Below are 19,083 nucleotides of genomic sequence, written 5' to 3' on the forward strand. Positions count from 1 at the left end.
GATTTTTCTTTTTACTGATAACTTACACTGCACTGTAACTTTTACTGTCCTGTTTTCTTTTTCTTTGTTTCTAGCTTTTTATTATTTTCCATTTAACTCTTTTAACACTGTAACTTTTATTATATATTGCTTTTATGTTTTATGTAAAGCACTTTGAATTACCTTGTTGTTAAATTGTGCTATACAAATAAACTTGCCTTGCCTTGCCAGACAGAAATGTCATATAATATCCATAACTATGTTTCCAGTGGTGTATAAAGACCTTACATAATGAACCATTATATTTTATTTACCTTAGAATGAGACATTTCTATCTACAGACACTGCAGGACCCCCCCTCCATGGATGTCGCCATGTTGCGCTACCATGTTTCTACAGTAGCCGTAAACAGACAAACAGCACTACAGAGCGCGTTTCATCACTGCGTTGTTCTTCTTCTTGTATAATTCCGTCCCTGTAGACACTGTAGAAATTAATTTAAGGTTACATGGAAAGTTTTGTATACACATGATGGGAAATGGAAGGTCATTTGACATTTTAAACACATAAAACAAGATAAGGATCCATTAGAGTGAAGAATGTCATCATACTTATCATAGCATGTTATACAAGTGTATATGTATATGTATATATGAGTATTTCATGCTAAGAGAACAAACAAAATTATACTTTCTTTACCTAAATTCTATGTCTTGTCTATGTCTTATCCTTGATTTCTGGTGAAAACCATGTTGCCAACCAAAAGTTTAGAAGATTTGTGTGTTTCTGGGAATTGAGAAATTTCTTCCTGGAAAACTACTCAAGGGGGATATCATATTAATGACTTGTTTTGTTGAACTTGAATAACACAGGGACCTAGCATACCAGAAGTGAGATGACGCAGTTAGAAATCCACCATGTTGCCTACGTGGCTGTAATTTTGGGGGGTTTATATTTGACTTAACAAGGAGTGGCCGGTAGACTTTCTCCAGATGGCAAAATTGGGTCAGTAATCTCTTTCTAAGAATTAGGAATTAATGAATCATCTAATATTAATAGAATGTAAAGTTTAATGTCCAATGATTCTAGAAGGCTAATCTGAGTGAATTTGAGGGTTTTGAGTAATCTTTAGGATATTGGTAGGAGACTCCTTTGAGGAGGCTAAAGTGATCTCAAGTTCAATTCATTTTCCATTATTTTTATTATTTTTCTTAATTATAACTTTATGTAATCTGTATTAATTGTCATTTTCATATTTTATACCTTTTTCTTATGTAAATAAATTATTGCAAAATCTAAAAGATACAGACTTAATGACTTCTGTGTTTCTGGTCTATTATTGAGGGAAACCCAGCCAAGAACAAAACCCCACAACACTCATCACTACAATGAATGCGTAAGAAGAAGAAGAGGAAATATTCTGTCCACTGATTGTGCTACACAAGGTGACAGATGGCTAAACAGATTTAAGGGTTAAATGATGTGTGACATGTGGAAGTAAGGTTGAGGGCGGTTTACTTGTTTGTCTTCATCAACTTGCATTCTTGCAGTGTTTTCCAACAGCTCTGTGATACTAAAAGCAAACACACAAAGAAAGTTATTAACGAAACTAAAAACTGTGTAAAAATGTACATGCTGGAATTAAACGGATGGCTGCACTACACATGGCAAAAACAGATTATGTAATTAAATATAAATCTCACCAAATATGAAATATTTGCATCAGTCCTTATCTATAAAGTCAAAACACGTAATATAACTTACAATCAAAGCTTATCCAGAGTTCAATACAGGTGGATGCCGAAGATTAAACAAAACAAAGCACCTTGTTTTCCAAACTAAGTGCAAAATGGCTGGTCTGAACTGTGACCCTACCCATGTGATCACAGTTTACCACTACAACAATGACATTCAGCTGACAGCAGTTTTAAAGTAACCACTAGGAGGTGCTAGTTGCCCTTAACCTGCATGTAACATAACATAAAATAATCTGAAAATGAAACTGAGTCATCTGGTTTACTAGAAGTAAGAAGAGAAGTGAAACTTGGACAAATGGAGCACTAACGTTGCACGTACTATTCAGCACGAGCCGACAGCGTGTGGATCTTGCAAATGAAAACTGTTGTTTGATTGCTTTAGGTCGAAGCCAGCCATAATCACTGAGAGAAGTAACGTGTTTTCTTGTCAGTGTTGTGAAATATGTAACGTTAATTGGATTGTAATTTCATGTAACCTTATTCTCCAGGGCTGTAAGTTATTTTGGCTTTGCTAACATTACGTGGATAGAAATGTGAGACAGTTATATGGGCTGATTAATTGGCAATAAAACAGTCAAGCATGGAAGCTTAGATCAGAAAGCTAAACTTGACATTTTACTGCCCTGCTGGAAAAACATATTTATTTATACTGCAAACACTGTAACAATAACATGACCGTGTGCCCATCAAGAGACCAATAATGCTTACACTTTCAGTATTCGGTATAGGCTTAAGACGTTCCTCTTTGATAAAGCTTATGGTCAGGGCTGGTCAGTTGAATCCTGAACCATCCCTTAGTTATAAGGAGCTAAAGGAGTCTCAAAAGTAATAAATGCACACACCACTTCCATAAATGCAAAAAAATGAAAAAAAGTGTTGTGTTTATAATTTTGTCCAGTGTACAATAAGAGCTGACTTGAGTGTTCCGAGTGCTGTCTTGCAGTGTAGATTATTATTGCACATTGCCTGTCAGCATAGAGTGTTACTGCAGTGTCCAGCAGCAAAGATTAAATTGCACATATGAGTAAGGGTATTGCACATTATCACCATTTGTTTTAAATGGCAGGGAGATTATCATGCTGAGACAATCTCATCTTTTGAGGTGATTGCAGAAGCCATCAAGATTATGAGCAACTGTGTCCATACAGAATATAAAAGTCCCAGCCTCCAGCATTGCTCGCTTGCTTCTTTGCTTAGCCTTTGTTTAAAATACTTTTAGAACACAATACCTGAACACTAGTTATTTTAAATTTTGACACTGGGTACCTATCCATAGGTTCTATCATAATTACAATTAAAACACATTATTTTACATTTACATTTGTAACCTTTTAATATTTATGTTTTTATGAAAGATATGATTTTAATTAAACTGTTGCTTGTGTATTGGAATAATTTGTCAAATGGAGAAGACTAAATATACTTAGAACAAAAGCACATTCACCAAACTATTAAGAGGTATTTATAGGTGAACATTTGCATATGTTAGTAGAAAGTAAAAAGCTGATGTCATGTGCTGGTTGTGACATTCACTGAGAAGTTACTCTATTGTGACAAAGAATAATCTGCACACTGAATTGTTTTGAAGCCCCATTGGAGGTATCATTTATTGTGACCTCTGAGAAGGTCTTTTGTGGCTTACACTGTATAGATGCACCTATTTACCACAGGTGCATTTAATCAGCTCTGAGACTTCAGTTTGCAACGTCACTGTCACGCTCTGCCGGTTGGCCATCCTTGGTGTTGCCCTTTTGTGTTTAGTTAGTGTTATTTTGGTCTGTTGGGTTTTGGGGGTCTGTCTTGTCTTTCGTCTAGTGTTCGGTAACCCTTGTCATGTCTGTTACCCCAGTGATCCCTCTGCATGTCTGTCTCTGTTTTCCCCTGCTCTCTCTCTCTCTCCCTACTTGTACCTCGTTAGCCTCATGTCTTTCACCTGTGTTGCTCCCGCCCTGCTCGTTAGTCCCTGTGTATATATACCTGGTGTTTCTGTCTTGTCCTTGCCCAGTCATTGTCTCATGTCAGTCTTGTTGGATGTTGTGTTGTTACCTGCTACCTTTTGGATGTTCCTGTACTCGTGAGTTCTGTTCATGCCTGTTGTCGTGCTTGGGATAAATAAAACCTGGAACTCAATCTCAGCTCAGTGTCATGCGTTTGGGCTCTCATCTGCTTTGCGCACCCAGCGATCCTGACAGAATGACCGGGCCAATTAAGAGCCCAGCAGACACTCTAACTGAGGAACAGACTGACGTGTTGAGGAATATGTGGTATGGGGCTAGTCATGTTAGCCATAAGGCAGCTATCGTGTCCCTTGCCTGGAAGAGCCTGGCTGCTCAGCCAGGAGCAGCAGACTCTCTCCCTGGGTGGGTTTGTGACTTCCTCCACACCTCAGCCCATCCCCCAGCCAAGTCCTCATCAGTTCCTCAGTCTGTTAGCCTGGAAATGGCTAACACCCGGACCGCTAGCCTCCGGCCGTCATCTCCCCGGCTGCTAGCCCTCCGCCTGTCCTGCCTGGAACGTGTTCGGCTAGCGCTGCTAGCCCTCTGCCTGTCCTGCCAGTATCCTGCTCGGCTAGCGTGGCTAGTCCTCCGCCTAGCCTGTCCGTCCGCCTGCCTGCCCTACCTACTCAGGACTCAGGGACTATGACTCTCCTGGCCTACCTGACCATGAAGGCCAGGGAGTCAGAGGCAGCACGGGCAGCTAGCCTATGGCCTGATAGCCTGGAGACTAGGCTTCCCCCGGAGTCCTCCTCTGAGGGAAGTCGCCTGGCCATCTTTTCGAGTTCCCGTGGTGGTCATAGGAGGCGACCAGGGCACCAGCACCACCCGTCTGCAACCAGCGTGATCCCCGGCCTGCTAGCGCTGCTAGCCGCCTGCCTGCCCACCTGCCCTCATCCCCGGCATGCTAGCGCTGCTAGCCGCCTGCCTGCCCTCCATCGGTGGCCAGACCGGTTCCCGCTCCTCGTGTCCGGTCCGTGGCCTCCAGCCCAGCTGTCTCGCCGGTGGTCCTCAGCCCAGCTGTGCCTCCAGAGCACCCAAGCTTTGGGTGCCGACCTCCAAAGAGGTCTTGCCGTCGGCCTCCTGCTCGGCCCCCAGTGGGTTTGCTGCCTCACTGTTGGCCGTCCAGCCAACCCCTTGAACTCTGTGGCCCCCCTGTTCTGCACGGCTTCCTGGGTCGCCCTCCGGGACGGCCTCCTGAACTGTTTCCTGGGCATGATCTGCCTGTTGGGTGGTTCCCCCGGACTGTTTTGTCCCCTTGGCCTGCTTGTGCGACCTCCCGAACTCTGTCGCCCCCTTGCCTTGCCCTCTGGCCACCCACCTGAGAGTTCCTGGTCTGGCCCTCCTCCTGTCCTCCCTCCGCCCACCCTGGCTCAACTTGCCCTCCTCCTGTCCTCCCTCCGCCCACCCTGGGCCGGCTTGTGCCTTGTTTTTGTGCTGTTTTGTTGACCATCTGGAGATGCTCGCCGGTGAAGGGGTACTGTCACGCTCTGCCGGTTGGCCATCCTTGGTTTTGCCCTTTTGTGTTTAGTTAGTGTTATTTTGGTCTGGGTTTTGGGGGTCTGTCTTGTCTTTCGTCTAGTGTTCGGTAACTCTGTCTGTCTGCCTTGTTGGCCTCATGTCTTTCACTTGTGTTATTACCTGCTACCTTTTGGACGTTCCTGTACTCGTGAGTTCTGTTCATGCCTGTTGTCGTGCTTGGGATAAATAAAACCTGGAACTCAATTTCAACTCAGTGTCATGCATTTGGGCTCTCATCTGCTTTGCGCACCCAGCGATCCTTACAGTCACAATGAATTGCACACGTTCACATGATGCGCGCACATTTGTCTTTCTTTAAACTTGACTTATATCAGAACAGCAAACAAGGCACTCTTCCAAAACTTCTTAGGCTCTGGAGTGTAAGGCTACTTATTTCTCAAAGTATAAGGTAGAAATTGAAATTACTCCTGCACACACAGAAATTACACTGCATGATTACTTTTCAATATTTCATGTGAAACCTTTTTGGGGAGTATTTTCACTTTTCAACTTCTACTAGACTTCATAAGCAAGAGTTCAGCTTTTTATGTATATTTAGCTTGTACTGTCACATGTCACATTCTGACTGTTAATTCAATCAGCAGCAAACAACAAAAGTAAAGACAAGAACAAATATATGTAGAATTTATTACTATGTGAACCATATTGACTGTGGGGCATCAACGGAAGGTGGAGAGCACAAGGTCTCTAACATCCACCAGCTCCGTGATGTCGTCATAGAGGAGTGGAAGAGGACTCCAGTGGCCAGCTGTTTAGACAAAAAAGGCTGTGTGATGTGTTCTTTTGAGGGAAGAGCAAATTTACACGGTCATACAAGCTGTACACTCACTTCTTTACATCGTAGCAAAGTGTCATTTCTTCAGTGTTGTCACATGATGTAATCAAATATTTACAAAAATGTGAGGGGTGTACTGATGTATTGATTTATTTTATTTATGTGTTGACAGAATTTCGTTATGCAACCAAATAGCTCACAAGATGACTTTCTGAAGTTAATGTTTAACATATCCAGTTATTTTCAGTTCCCTCAAATTGGTTTCCTTCAGTTAAGACAGTTCTGATGTGTATGTAAATGAAACCTAAGATTAAGCAATTTAACCTCATAGTAAAGCATTAAAACGTGCTTTTCAAACAGAAAACAGAGATAATTTCAACTGTAATTATGAAAAATAAAACAATAAAAAACAATGTGGCTGTGTAATCAGCTCAGTATATTGGCAAAATAAAAAATTCAAAGAAATTTCAGCCTTCAATGATCAACAACAGATATACCAATAACTTGATTCTGGTTAAACGCATCACAGGTTTATTTTCTAATCCATGTCCCATTAACAAACACTGTGGCATCATATTTCTACTAAATAAGATAATTGGTAAAATTGTTTTTCTTTATATACCAACTTGGAACATGATTTTATTGGAAAATACATTTTTTACTAAGTAACCCTAACCTTAACTACAATCTTTATCTTCAACAGAAACCACATATTGTAGTGTTTCAAGGTATTTAACATTATGGTGTCCATTCACCAGAACAAAAACACATTTTTTTGTAATTTTAAGTTAGTGTGACTTACAAAAACATTGTATGTGTGTTTTTGAGCAGTTTTTTTGCTAACAGGAGGAGACTCTAACTCCTACAGAGAACACAGATACACTGAGGAATCAGGTGACAATAACCCAAAGCCAGCATAAAGAGGTTCAGTGAATGTGGTGTTGAAGGTGTGGAGGTGGATCAGTGTGTCAGAGGAAACTCTGTAGAAGGACAGAGTGCCAGCAGGACAGTCCACATACACTGCTACTCTGTTAGAGGAGGAGGAGGAGGAGGAGGAGGAGGAGGAGGAGGAGAGGACTGTCCTGATCTGATTGTGACAGACACAGTAACCTTCAATGTCAGAGCACCTCAGACTCCAGGACTGATTATTCCCTCCAAACCAGCAGTCAAATGTTTGTCCTTTTCTGCTGATTCCTCTGTAACTCACTGATATATAAACCCTTCCTTTCCACTCGACCTCCCAGTAACAGCGACCAGTCAGACCATTTCTACACAGAAGCTGAGGCCAGTGCTCAAACCTCTCTGGATGATCAGGATATAGCTGCTCCTCTGTCACTGCTCTTACTTTCCTGTTGTTGTAAGACAGTTGGATGTTTCTATTTAATGTGTTTGCGTCCAGTGTAAGCACACAGGCATCTGATGGAGAGAATGAGACACAATACAGCAGCAGTTTACCATCTAACACACCTGATTTATTATTTATTATTATCAAATATGACAACAATACCACAGACAATGAATATTTTACATGCTTTTTAAGGATATGTCTAAAATATCTACAATGGCGGCAGGTACGTCGATTTACTCAATGTCTCCCTTCATGTGGCTTTAGCGCAATACACTGAATTAGCATATCCTTGTTTCTACTTTTACAGTCAGCCCCAGGCCTACATGCTTGCAGCTATTAATGATTTAGCAGTCTGCAAGTCTGCGCCCCCCTTTGTTATAGATGTTATACTGTATATATATATATATATATATATATATATATATATATATATATATATATATATATAGTTCGCACACTGAAGGGAAAGCAATTCTTTTCAGCATGGGCATGACATTGAAGCTCCGTTTGGTCAAGTAGGTGTCAATCGTAAGGTCAGCAATTTCAGTCTGGTTGAAAATTAGGTCTTATAGTCTTTCATGATCATGGCTTTGCTTAAATACACTTGTGAAACACCTTTGCAACTGTTTGATTTTTGTTATAGCAGCCCCCTCCCATCCCCCTGAGGGAAATGTACCTGTCGCCACTGGTTTAAATGCAAACTGGATTTGGAAAACAAGGAAGATTAGAAACATCTACCGTTAATTTGCAACAGCAGTCCCTGCGTAACAATGTGTTTTGGACTAAATATATTAATGGATTGGATCGTCTGGACTTTAACAATTCAATTGCTTGTTGGTTGCTGGTCAAAAAAAAGAGGCAAGGATTATACCTGCGGTTGTGACTATCTCAAAATGGTTTGCATCAATCAAATCACAAGACTTTCGTGTACCAACTTAAACATAGCAGTTGTGTATTTAACAGGCTATCAATAAAGGTTTTAACAGACTGATTAAGATCAATCTGTATGAGTGACTCATCTTTTGGATCTTCTTTCCACAAGCTTATGATCCAAACTACTTTAACATGTGCTGCCATGTTTTAATAAATCATACAGACACTTACACTTCCTCACACCAGGTTTCAGCCACTGCTCTCCACAGTGTTCCACCCTGGAGGAAGAAACAGTTAGAATGAACCTCATAAAACTTCACTCAGATCCACATAAAAACTAAACAGCTGCATTTTTAAAACACCTTTCATACACACACTCAATTAACTGTACACAAAATACTCTAAAACTCAATTCAAATGAGGAAAAAATCCCCAAAAAACCTTTAATGGGAAAACATAATGGGAGAAAAGTCACAATGAGTAACAGGACAGGACAAGTACTGATTTTTTCAGTGGTAACAGAAGCTGTGGTGGGGTTTTTAGGAGCAGTTTACATGAAGTTTTATAAACTACATTTGGGAATAAAGACCACACCTCAAACACATCCCATTCCCGCTAGTATTTAAGCACACCTTATCCATTCTCTTCCCCTCTGAATTATTTTTCACATCCTTCCCTCCCACCCACTCTCTTGTTTGAATGCAGGAACCACTGGGGGCTCTATCCGCAGCAGAGCACATGTAGAGACGGTTCCCCTACACAGAGTCTCAACTCCCCTGGTTAACGACATTCCAGGACACATGAAGAGACAGCTCACCTGCTCTGAGTCTTCTGCTTACCTGCCACCAGCTGACTCCGATACATCGTTCTCATCCATCCATCCATCCCTCACCTCAACCCTCTATCCCTCACTTTTCCATTCCCTCATCCATCACTCTTATCTCTTCATTTCCTTACCCTCGACTCTCATCCCCACATCCCTCGACCCCTTACTCTTCTTCCTCATCTCTTCATCCCTCCATCGGGATCCCTACATTCTGCCATATAATCTCGGCTCTTCTCCATCTGTATCATACAATAAAATATCCTAAATCCATATATATGATGCGTGGTTTTTGTTAGTGAATCAATGCTTGTCAATCAAAGAAATATATTGATATAAGAGTTGTTATTTCTAGTCAACTTATAACAAGCAGTGTATCGGCAAACATCTCAGGATTCATACTGGAGCAGAAGATTACTGATGTATGTAAAACAATTTGCCCTATTGTGCAGAAGCTGGTTAAACACCAAGGGCGTAGAATTTTGCAGGGATCTAGCAACTGCTTAAATGTCCTTAGAAATGTTTTCACAACAATTAAAACACTGTTGTCCATCAGTGTCTGGTCAATGTATCTGGTACACAAACTCAGCTCTCATTCCCTAATACAAGTCCAATAAGTTATATAATAAGTCGACTGATCCATACAGCATCAACATGAAAATTGTACTTTTCATGCAGAAAAGCTGATAAAAACTTGTAGCGTGAGTTAAGACAATGTACAAGACTACATAAAAAAAACGTCCTCAAATGTCATAAAAAAAAGGCCTTAATCATCTGCTGATGAAGTTTAAGTATGATGAAGTATGTAATGTATCTAAAACACTGGAAAAGCTACTAAATGGACCTTGAGCTAAGCTTGTTTTGTCAACTGTTGTTTCCAAGGTCAAACTATGGTATTATGGTTTACAAAACTTGACTATTTATCAAAAATAATGTGTGTTATCAGCATTAGTGAGTGATAAACACCAGATCCTGGTCTGAAACTGGTCAGAAGGTCAGTCTAAGTGGGGGCAGCAACTCTCAGGTTATAAGTCTTCACTGTTCAGGGCTGATGGTTCAGACTGAACCGACCATGTGAGACAGAGAAACAGTGTGTGCTTTTGTTATTTGTTAGTACCTGAGAGTGTCTAGTCTCCAAAGTGGATCCTTGTGTCCAGCAGATAGCAGCTTTTCTACTGAGTCTCCTGGATGATTGTAGCTCAGGTCCAACTCTCTCAGATGGGAGGGGTTGGATCTCAAAGCTGAGACCAGAGAAGTACAGCCCTCCTCTGTGATCAGACAGCCTGACAGCCTGGAGAGACACACAAACTAATATTACATTATTATTATTATTATATCCATCCATAGTCAACCAATTACCCTCGGTACAGGTTCGCGGGGGGATGGAGCCAATTGCAGCTGACACCCTGGACAGGTTGCCAATCCATCGCAGGGCCACACACAGACAAACAACCAGTCACAATCATGCACTAGTCTGCATGTCTTTGGATGGAGCACCCGGAGAGTACCCACGCAGACGCGGGGAGAACATGCAAACTCCACACAGAAAAGCCAGGGCAACCGGGGTTTGAACCCGCAATCCTTCTTGCTGCTGATGTGAGGCGATAGCGCCAACCACTGCACCAGCATGTTTCCATCTATTAGCAAAACCTTTTTGACTACATCCATTTCACACTAAAGTAACATTTCAATCAATGTTTCCATCAACCCACATCAGCAGACCCAGCATCAGAAGCAGAAAACATCACCACCTCCATGCCTGAGTTGCCATTTTCTTCAGTGGTTTATCACTCCTTAACATTTAAGAACATTTCACCTGACAAATCGTCCGCCTCACAACAAACAGCAGATTTCAGCATTAGCACGTTCCAGCAAGGCACCCCAACAACCAGCCTTTCCTTCAGCCGTCTGCCCACTCCCACTAACCGCCAACTGGACCACACCAGACTGTGACAGACTGTGACAGCATTATCTTAAAAGTCTAAGGGAAGGTACTTTAGTGCTGTTCTTTGTTGGTGTTTCAAAGAAGAATGTAGTTCTAAAAAAACTGATGCTAGTAGCATATATGCTAAACTCTTTAGCATCATTGTTTAGAGTGAAAAGTCACTTCTCACACTTGTCATCACACAAGTCTAGCATTGGGGCAAACCCTTAGCTAATGTTGTAGCTGCCAGTACTTCGTCATAGGATTGGTGATTGGTGCAAATGAATAATTTTACAGACACAATCACATAGCTTGAAGCCTGGCAAGAGGTATTCTTGTGATCTTGCAAGTTCCAGGGTAAGCAATTTGACCTAGCTGGAGCTTCTGGCACCGTGATGCCAGCACTCCCAGCAACTACAACAGCTGGCTTAAGTTGGGGTAATAGACACTGGGATGCCCACCCCCCCTCCCGCAGCCCACCTCCCCTCCCGCAGCCCACCTCCAGCAACCATGGAAGCTTGCTCTAGTCAGGGATTCTGGCATCGGCATTTCAGGATCTTTACCATTCCAGCCTTACAAGCCCTAGCAGTGCTCATCAACTGGAACCATTGGCACAGCTTTCCTCCACATCTGTTTCCATTTTTAACTCCAGTCAACAAGCAATCATCAAATTCACCGCCTCCTTATCTCATCCTTCCAATCGTCATCCTAACTCTTTCATCTCCCGTCCTTCAGCTCCTAATAGTCTACACAAACAGATAGTAGATGGTATTAGGTCTTGCTCTTATTACTCATTCTAGAAGTTTATAAGCCAGGCGCCCTATGCAGATACCTGTTCTACACCGCTTCCTCCATATTCTGCCATGATGCAAAGCAACACATAAATTAAGCCATAAAACCCCTAATCATCGACTGCCAGAACTCTATTGTCAACACTCAGCTCGGAAAAGTTTCCATCACTTTCACTACCAGTGCAACTGAACCGTATGGTTGTTTGATCTCATAAACATGTCCTGTTTTGTCAAAACATTTATTGATGACGTAAATCATCAATGTTCACCATAGCTTTTTCTCAAAACTTCTAACTAGCAGGCCTGGCCCGGCCTCTAACCCAACTAACCCATCTCCTCTTCTTCGCTCTCGTATTCATGTCCCCCCACATATTTCTCTATCTTGTTTCCTTGTTCCTTATTGAGGAGGTCCATTGCGCCTGTTGCTACAGCGGTTTTCACACCGAAGCTTCCCCACAATCAGAAGTGAATCAAAGCTGTACAGCAAGTCCAAGCCTCGCGCACAATCTTTTACCCAACATCCTACAGATGTTGGGTATTCTTTTAATAGACAATTAACAGCAAGCAAGATTTCAAGGGTTATCTGTTAAAGAGAAGCTGAATCCTGACCTGAGATTTTCCAGTGTACAGTATGGCTTCTCCAGACCAGCAGAGAGCAGCTTCACTCCTGAATCTTGCAGGTCGTTGTTACTCAGGTCCAGCTGTCTCAGACTAGAGGACTGGGAGCTGAGAACTGAGGATAGAGCTTTGCAGCTTCTTTCTGACAGATTACAGCCACTCAGCCTGAATGACAGTTAGTGATAAATACAAACACCAATACTGTTTCTGTCATCTACAACGTACAACACATCACATTTGTAGGGTTGTCCTTACTGAGTTGATGAGTAGCACAAACATACGTATACTACTGAGATCTATCGGACATTAATGGGATACCGATTACTTACACAAATTAATTTGAGCCTTGAATTATTTTTTTAATAATTATAGCATTCATCTGTGCAGGCATAATAAAACTAAAACAATGAAACATTTTCAATTAAGAAACAAATAAATTTGTTACTAAATCCTGTGACTACCCATTGACTAAAACCTGTATTATTTAAGAACAACCCTACATGTGTGACAGTCTCTGCAGTTACATGTGCACTTACAGAGCTTTTTGGAGGCTTTGACCACTGGCAGCAGCCTCAGAAGAGCCTCCTCTGAAGCAGAGTATTTCTTCAGGTCAAACACGTCCAGATCTTTTTCTGATGACAGTAAGATGAAGCCCAGAGCTGACCACTGAGCAGGAGACAGTTTATCTGTGGAGAGACTTCCTGAACTCAGGAACTGTTGGATCTGCTCTACTAGAGAACGTGCCTTAAGTTCATTCAGACAGTGGAAGAGATTGATGTTTCTCTCTGGAGACAGATTCTTGCTTATCTTCTCTTTGATGTACTCAACTGTTTCCTGATTGGTCTGTGAGATATTTCCTGTGTGTGTCAGCAGGCCTCGTAGGAGAGTCTGATTGGTCTTCAGAGAAAGACCCAGGAGGAAGCGGAGGAACAAGTCCAGGTGTCCATTTGGACTCTGTAAGGCCTTGTCCACCGCATTTTGGTAGAGAAGTGTTGGTTTAGGTTTGTCGCTTAAGAGTTTAGACCACATACCAGGTTGTTCTTCTGCCAGCAGATTAACACCAGATTTGAAGAAGGTCAGGTGGACATGAAGAGCAGCCAGAAACTCCTGAACGCTCAGATGGATGAAGCAGAACATCTTGTCCTGGTACAACTCGCTCTCCTCTCTAAAGATCTGTGTGAACACTCCTGAGTACACTGAGGCTGCTCTGATATCGATGCCACACTCTGTCAGGTCTGATTCATAGAAGATCGGGTTGCCTTTCTGCAGCTGCTCAAAAGCCAGTTTTCCCAGAGACTCGATCATATTTTTGCTCTTTTTATTCCAGTGTGGATCTGTCTCAGCTCCTCCATCATACTTGATGTTCTTCAGTTTAGACTGCACTACCAGGAAGTAGATGTACATCTCAGTCAGGGTCTTGGGCAGCTCTCCTCCTCTCTGGTCTTCAACACCTCCTCCAGAACTGTAGCATGATCCAGCAGAAGACTGGGATATGGCACATGATGTGGAGGCTTCGTGATGTCTTGATGTGGGAGATGATTCTGCTGGCCTGCTCCTCATCTCTGAATCTCTTCCTGAAGTACTCTCCTTCTGTGGGTCAGTGAACCCTCTGACCTCTGTCACCATGTCAACACACTCAGGAGGGATCTGATTGGCTGCTGCAGGTCGTGTGGTTATCCAGAGGCGAGCAGAGGGAAGCAGTTTCCCCTGATGAGGTTTGTCAGCAGCACATCCACTGAGGTGGACTCTGTAACATCAGTCAGGACCTCATTGTTGTGGAAGTCCAGAGGAAGTCGACACTCATCCAGACCGTCAAAGATGAACACAACCTGGAACTCTTCAAAGCTGCAGATTCCTGCTTCTTTGGTTTCAGGAAAGAAGTGATGAACAAGTTCCACCAAGCTGTACTTTTTCTCTTTCAGCACATTCAGCTCTCTGAAAGTGAATGGAAATGTGAACTGTATGTCCTGGTTGGCTTTGTCTTCAGCCCAGTCCAGAGTGAACTTCTGTGTTAAGACTGTTTTCCCAATGCCAGCCACTCCCTTTGTCATCACTGTTCTGATTGGTTCATCTCTTCCAGGTGGGGATTTAAAGATGTCTTCTTGTCTGATGGTTGTTTCTGGTCGGTCTGGTCTCCTGGATGCTGTTTCAATCTGTCTGACCTCATGTTCATCATTGACCTCTGCAGTCCCTCCCTCTGTGATGTAGAGCTCTGTGTAGAGCTGATTCAGAAGGGTTGGGTTTCCTGCTTTAGCAATCCCCTCAAACACACACTGATACTTCTTCTGCAGGTTAAATTTGAATTGACGTCGACAAACTGCAGCAACGGCTCCTTAATGAAAAAACAACAATTCAATGAGGAGATGTTTGGCTCGGGCAGAATTAGCTTTTGATACTGACACAGCGGTGTATAGTGTAAAAAAGCGGAGAGCAGGGGTGATGGGGTGAGCTCTTTCTGCATCATGTGCATGCTAGTAGTCCAAGTGGAAACAGCAGAGAGAGAGTTGTAGTTTATACGCTCTGTACAGTGCCAGAAACAGTAATGAAGGCAATGAAAAGGAGAAAAAATTGTGAACATTTGTCATAAATTAGGAGAAATAGAAGAAATCAATACAGAGAGGGCAATGAAAACAGGAGTCTCTCGTGAAAATTGTGAGGGTTGGCAAGTTGTTAGAAGTCAGTGCACAGCATGTATAGCATGTAGCCTACTTAGACAAGTCTTGCTGAACACATATGACCCAATGACACTTGTTGTTGCTAGTCCCAACACTGGGCCTGAAATTTTATCCCACCAATTGCAGTCGCCGATGAGTTGCTCCTTTTTGTGAGCATAGCGAGTGGCAGGTGATTGCAGAGGTTAAGCCATGAAGTGTAGGAGTAAATGTACAGTGTAGGTTGGTGGTGGGGGTATGGGTGTATATGCCTTTGATGTGAGAGACCCTGGTTCAGTTCCCACTGTGACACATTCACAGGGCTTAAGTGACACTTCAGCCCTGGATATACTTGCTTTTAACTACGTGTTTGCGTACGCAAGATGGCCGTTTCTTTGGAGCGTAGGTTGTGCACGTCCCCAGGAATTAATGCTACGCGTATGTAGTTGGCGGTATGCAGTTGGTTTGCTAACCGAAATTAAACGCAAAAGAATAATAATAAGAAGAAGGTCAGCAGCAGACTCAGAAAAGATTTATGGCAGGATCTTTAAATTAAAACTCCTGGAGCTAGTCCGCAATTACCGAGATCGTTATGATGTCTCACTAAAACCACAACCTCCTTGAGTGTTGTTTGTTGTGCAAATTCGGATGTTGACAGAGTAAGATAATCTGGTGTCGGCGAGGGATGAACTGGTCCCTCTAGTGGATTCAGGTTTAATCCTCCAGGTACACTCAAAGTACGCAGGCAAGTATGTGAACAATGCCGTTTGCGTCACCTACGCATTGTTAAAAAGTAAGTCTATCCAGGGCTTAGTGCATGCGACCTCTGACGTATATAGCAATTGTAAGTCACTTTGGATAAAAGCTTCAGCTAAATGAATAAATGTAGGTTACAGTTTGTCAGTAATTAAAGCCTACAATTGTAACCTGGGTTGTTTACAAGCTGCTAGAAAATATGTTTTAGATGATGTCAGGAATTTTTACATGGCATAGTCCACCTATGTTGAGGGTGTTCAATCAATTCATCATCTTAATACAGCATCTTCATGAAGTTAATTTGTTAACTTAGGTTCAGGAACAGCGGCCACGCCTCAACAACTCCACCAATCACATGTCAAGGCTACGTATACCCGCTCTGCTAGGCCTGCCCCGCTTGTTTCAGATTGCTCGTCCCACCCTCCCTCTCCCTTTATCCATTCATCCTACACACATCCACTCATCCTCTGTTCCCTCCATCCACTCATCCCTGCTCCCTTCATCCCCTCTTCCCTTATCCCCTCATCCCCCATCCCTGCTCTCCTCATCCCCTCATCCCCCATCTCTGCTCCCGTCATCCCTTCATCCCCCTATCCCTTCATCCCATCATTCCCCCATCGCTGCTCCCCTCATCCCCCTCATCACTCCATCCCTGTTTCCCTCATCCCCATCCCTTCATCCCATCATCCCCCCATCCCAGCTCCCCTCTTCCCTTCTCCACTAATCCCTTCCTATTCAATCAGTTGCACAGCTTTCTCATGTGTCATCTAGGCACCGTGTGGGGGGCTTGAAATAAGCTCGGGTGAAAACACTTCCAAGACGGAACCACCACTCTGAGTCTCTGCCCTGTCTTCTGTACACCCTCTCAGACCAGCCTATCAGACGACACTCTTCTTCCACCATCACCCTTCCTCTCTATATGCATTAATCCATCCTCCCTAATCCATGCATTCCCATTTGCATGTACCTCTAAATCACACATTGTTGTGGCGTGTTCCTTGATTGTGAAGATCAGTTTAATATAAAGATGTCTTCGAGTTTTTGGCAGTATTGAAAGTCATACCATCGGGATTTCTAAATGCAGCACACCGTAATATCGTGATACTACTCTACCCTAGTTGATAGTGGTGTGATGAGATCTTGTTCCACGAGATCTCGTAACAAGAGAATGCATTGTTACAGTAAGGCAGAGTGAGCATTGTGTGACTGGGGTGAGATAGACTCAGCGATGGCTTAGAAGGAACAGAAAAAGTAAAGAATTGTGACGGAATGCAAAAGTATTGCGTGGGACTGTAAAAGTACTGCAAAGTTACACAAAGTATGGCGAATGAACACAAAAGTAGTCCTCAAAGATATTTTGCTCTGACCTTCAGGGGACTCATTCTCATGAAACAAATATTGTGTATTTTTTCATCAGTGTATCGTCAAACCCCTACTAGTGGATGTTAGTAATAACATAACAAAAGTCTTGTGTGAAAAAGCCTCTTACTGCTCTGCAGACAATCAGCCAGCTCCTTTTTCCTTTGCACATGGAGTCTGTGGAGAAAGCAAAGTGTGATGATTTAAAATATCATCAGATAAACATTTTAGAGCATGTTGCTTTTGGGGACATTTTGATTAAGTGATTAAGAGGCATTACTTGATATAATTTTCTGGAACCAATCATGCCACCGTCAGGTTGATCTAAATAAATGCTCAGTGTGATTAGTGAAAAAGTATCTGGTTCATCAAACCATGGTTTGTTTGTTTTTAACAAATTTTATGGAAAACTGGATTGTGCCTAAGTAGCCTACTAAATCTGGTGCTGATACAAAACTGAAAAGTCAAGAGAACGGAAATTTATTTTACAAAACTTTGTTTAACTCAGCAGATTTTCATAAAAGTGGTCACTTTACACAAGTCATACAAAATATTATGAAACATTCATGCTAGCTGGGATTATGCTAACTTACTGAGACCCAGAAGAAGGTTGTCCTTTAAACACTAAAGGCTGACCCTTGGACCGGTCACTCCTTATGGACACACAGCTGGATCCAGGTCCAGCAGAGTCTGGTCTCTGCTGCTTCTCTGGGCTTCAACACAACACACACAGAGCTTTGAATAATGATGGTGGAGAGATCTAAATGCTGAGCTCTGACATGGAGAAGAGTCCTGGACAGTTAGAGATCCTCATCTCACCTCTGAGCTTTGGTCTGGCTTGCCATGTTCCCCCCACAGAGTGCTTTTAGAGGGAGGGACTCCCTCCTCCGTCTCCTCACACTGATTCATAGCAGAGCCCACACCTTCACACAAACACAAAGACATGCTGTCAGAGCACAATTATTGGTGGTGGTTGAGGTGAGTCCCCCCCACTTCACTGTGAAGCGCTTTAAGTTTCTATGATAAAGCGCTAGATAAATGTAATTCATTATTATTATTATATCATTTATCATTACTTATTACGCTGGATTCCCGTCCACATCAAGAGACTCTCTACCTTCATCTGGAGCAGAGATCCAACTGTTGGCCCATTCATTGATTAGCTGATACAGTAACTTGCAAGATGGTAGTTTTGGATGCGTTTTAGTCATTTTTCCAGAATAAAAAACAAACACAAGCTGATTTAAGCTTCTTTAATATGAGATGCTGCTGCTTTTCTCTGCGTCCTGTCTTTTAATTTAAACCTTTTGTGTTGTTGGATTTCAGACTTGTGAAGTGGTCTAGTCTAAACAATTGATTATATGTCAGAAAAACTGACAAACTGTGATTATAAACTGTGATTATAATGAGAAGATGCTTCTTATTGATTCATGAGGAAGAATCAAAGCAGTCTGACGTGCAGCCAGAAAGCCAGTGAGACAGAATCACAGAGCAGCTGGTGTAGTTTTGCTATCAGTCCACTAGATGTCCTCGTGCTTTGTGTATCTCAGATCAAGTCTGGAACTGTGAAACAACAGCTGGAATGCTCTTAGTATTGAACAGTTTCTTATATTTCAAACTGGTTATTATTATTCCAAAGCACTTTAGTTTTTGCAGACTCAGAGACTACACAAGGGAGAAACCATCCATCTGTAATTATTTGGGGTTCAGTGTTGTGCCCAAGAACACTTCACAATGTGGACAGGAAGAGCAGGGCCTCAAACCACCGACCCTGTGATCAGTGGACGACCTGCTCTACCCGCTGAGCCACAGCTGACCGTAAACCAAATATGTTATTGTCACAGTCAACTGCTACATAATAAATGCATCGATGCCACTGCTGAGGATGACTTT

At 42.5% G+C, this 19,083-nt stretch overlaps 1 protein-coding gene and 2 long non-coding RNA genes across 3 annotated transcripts; all 3 read right to left on the reverse strand.

The window, feature by feature from the left end:
* Nucleotides 1-331: 331 nt before the first annotated feature.
* Nucleotides 332-1,839, reverse strand: LOC119899983. The gene is made up of 3 exons (XR_005443969.1): nt 1,744-1,839; nt 1,498-1,552; nt 332-463 (listed from the first exon to the last, which is right to left on the reverse strand). It is a non-coding gene; the product is annotated as an uncharacterized LOC119899983 (long non-coding RNA).
* An 11,170-nt stretch (nt 1,840-13,009) lies between these two features.
* Nucleotides 13,010-13,849, reverse strand: LOC119899972 (protein NLRC3-like; the record flags this gene model as incomplete). Its single annotated transcript, XM_038714804.1, has 1 exon — nt 13,010-13,849. A coding segment is annotated over exon 1 (819 nt), but the record flags the coding sequence as incomplete, so codon positions are not given.
* Nucleotides 13,850-14,603: 754 nt separating this feature from the next.
* LOC119899984 lies at nt 14,604-17,896 on the reverse strand. Its single transcript, XR_005443970.1, has 3 exons — nt 17,784-17,896; nt 17,321-17,367; nt 14,604-14,756 (listed from the first exon to the last, which is right to left on the reverse strand). It is a non-coding gene; the product is annotated as an uncharacterized LOC119899984 (long non-coding RNA).
* Between the last annotated feature and the right edge of the window lie 1,187 nt (nt 17,897-19,083).

Source organism: Micropterus salmoides, unplaced genomic scaffold (genome assembly GCF_014851395.1).
Source record: "Micropterus salmoides isolate LMB-PRFRI ecotype aquatic unplaced genomic scaffold, ASM1485139v1 Ms_hic_scaffold_12, whole genome shotgun sequence".
Lineage (NCBI taxonomy): Eukaryota > Metazoa > Chordata > Actinopteri > Centrarchiformes > Centrarchidae > Micropterus > Micropterus salmoides.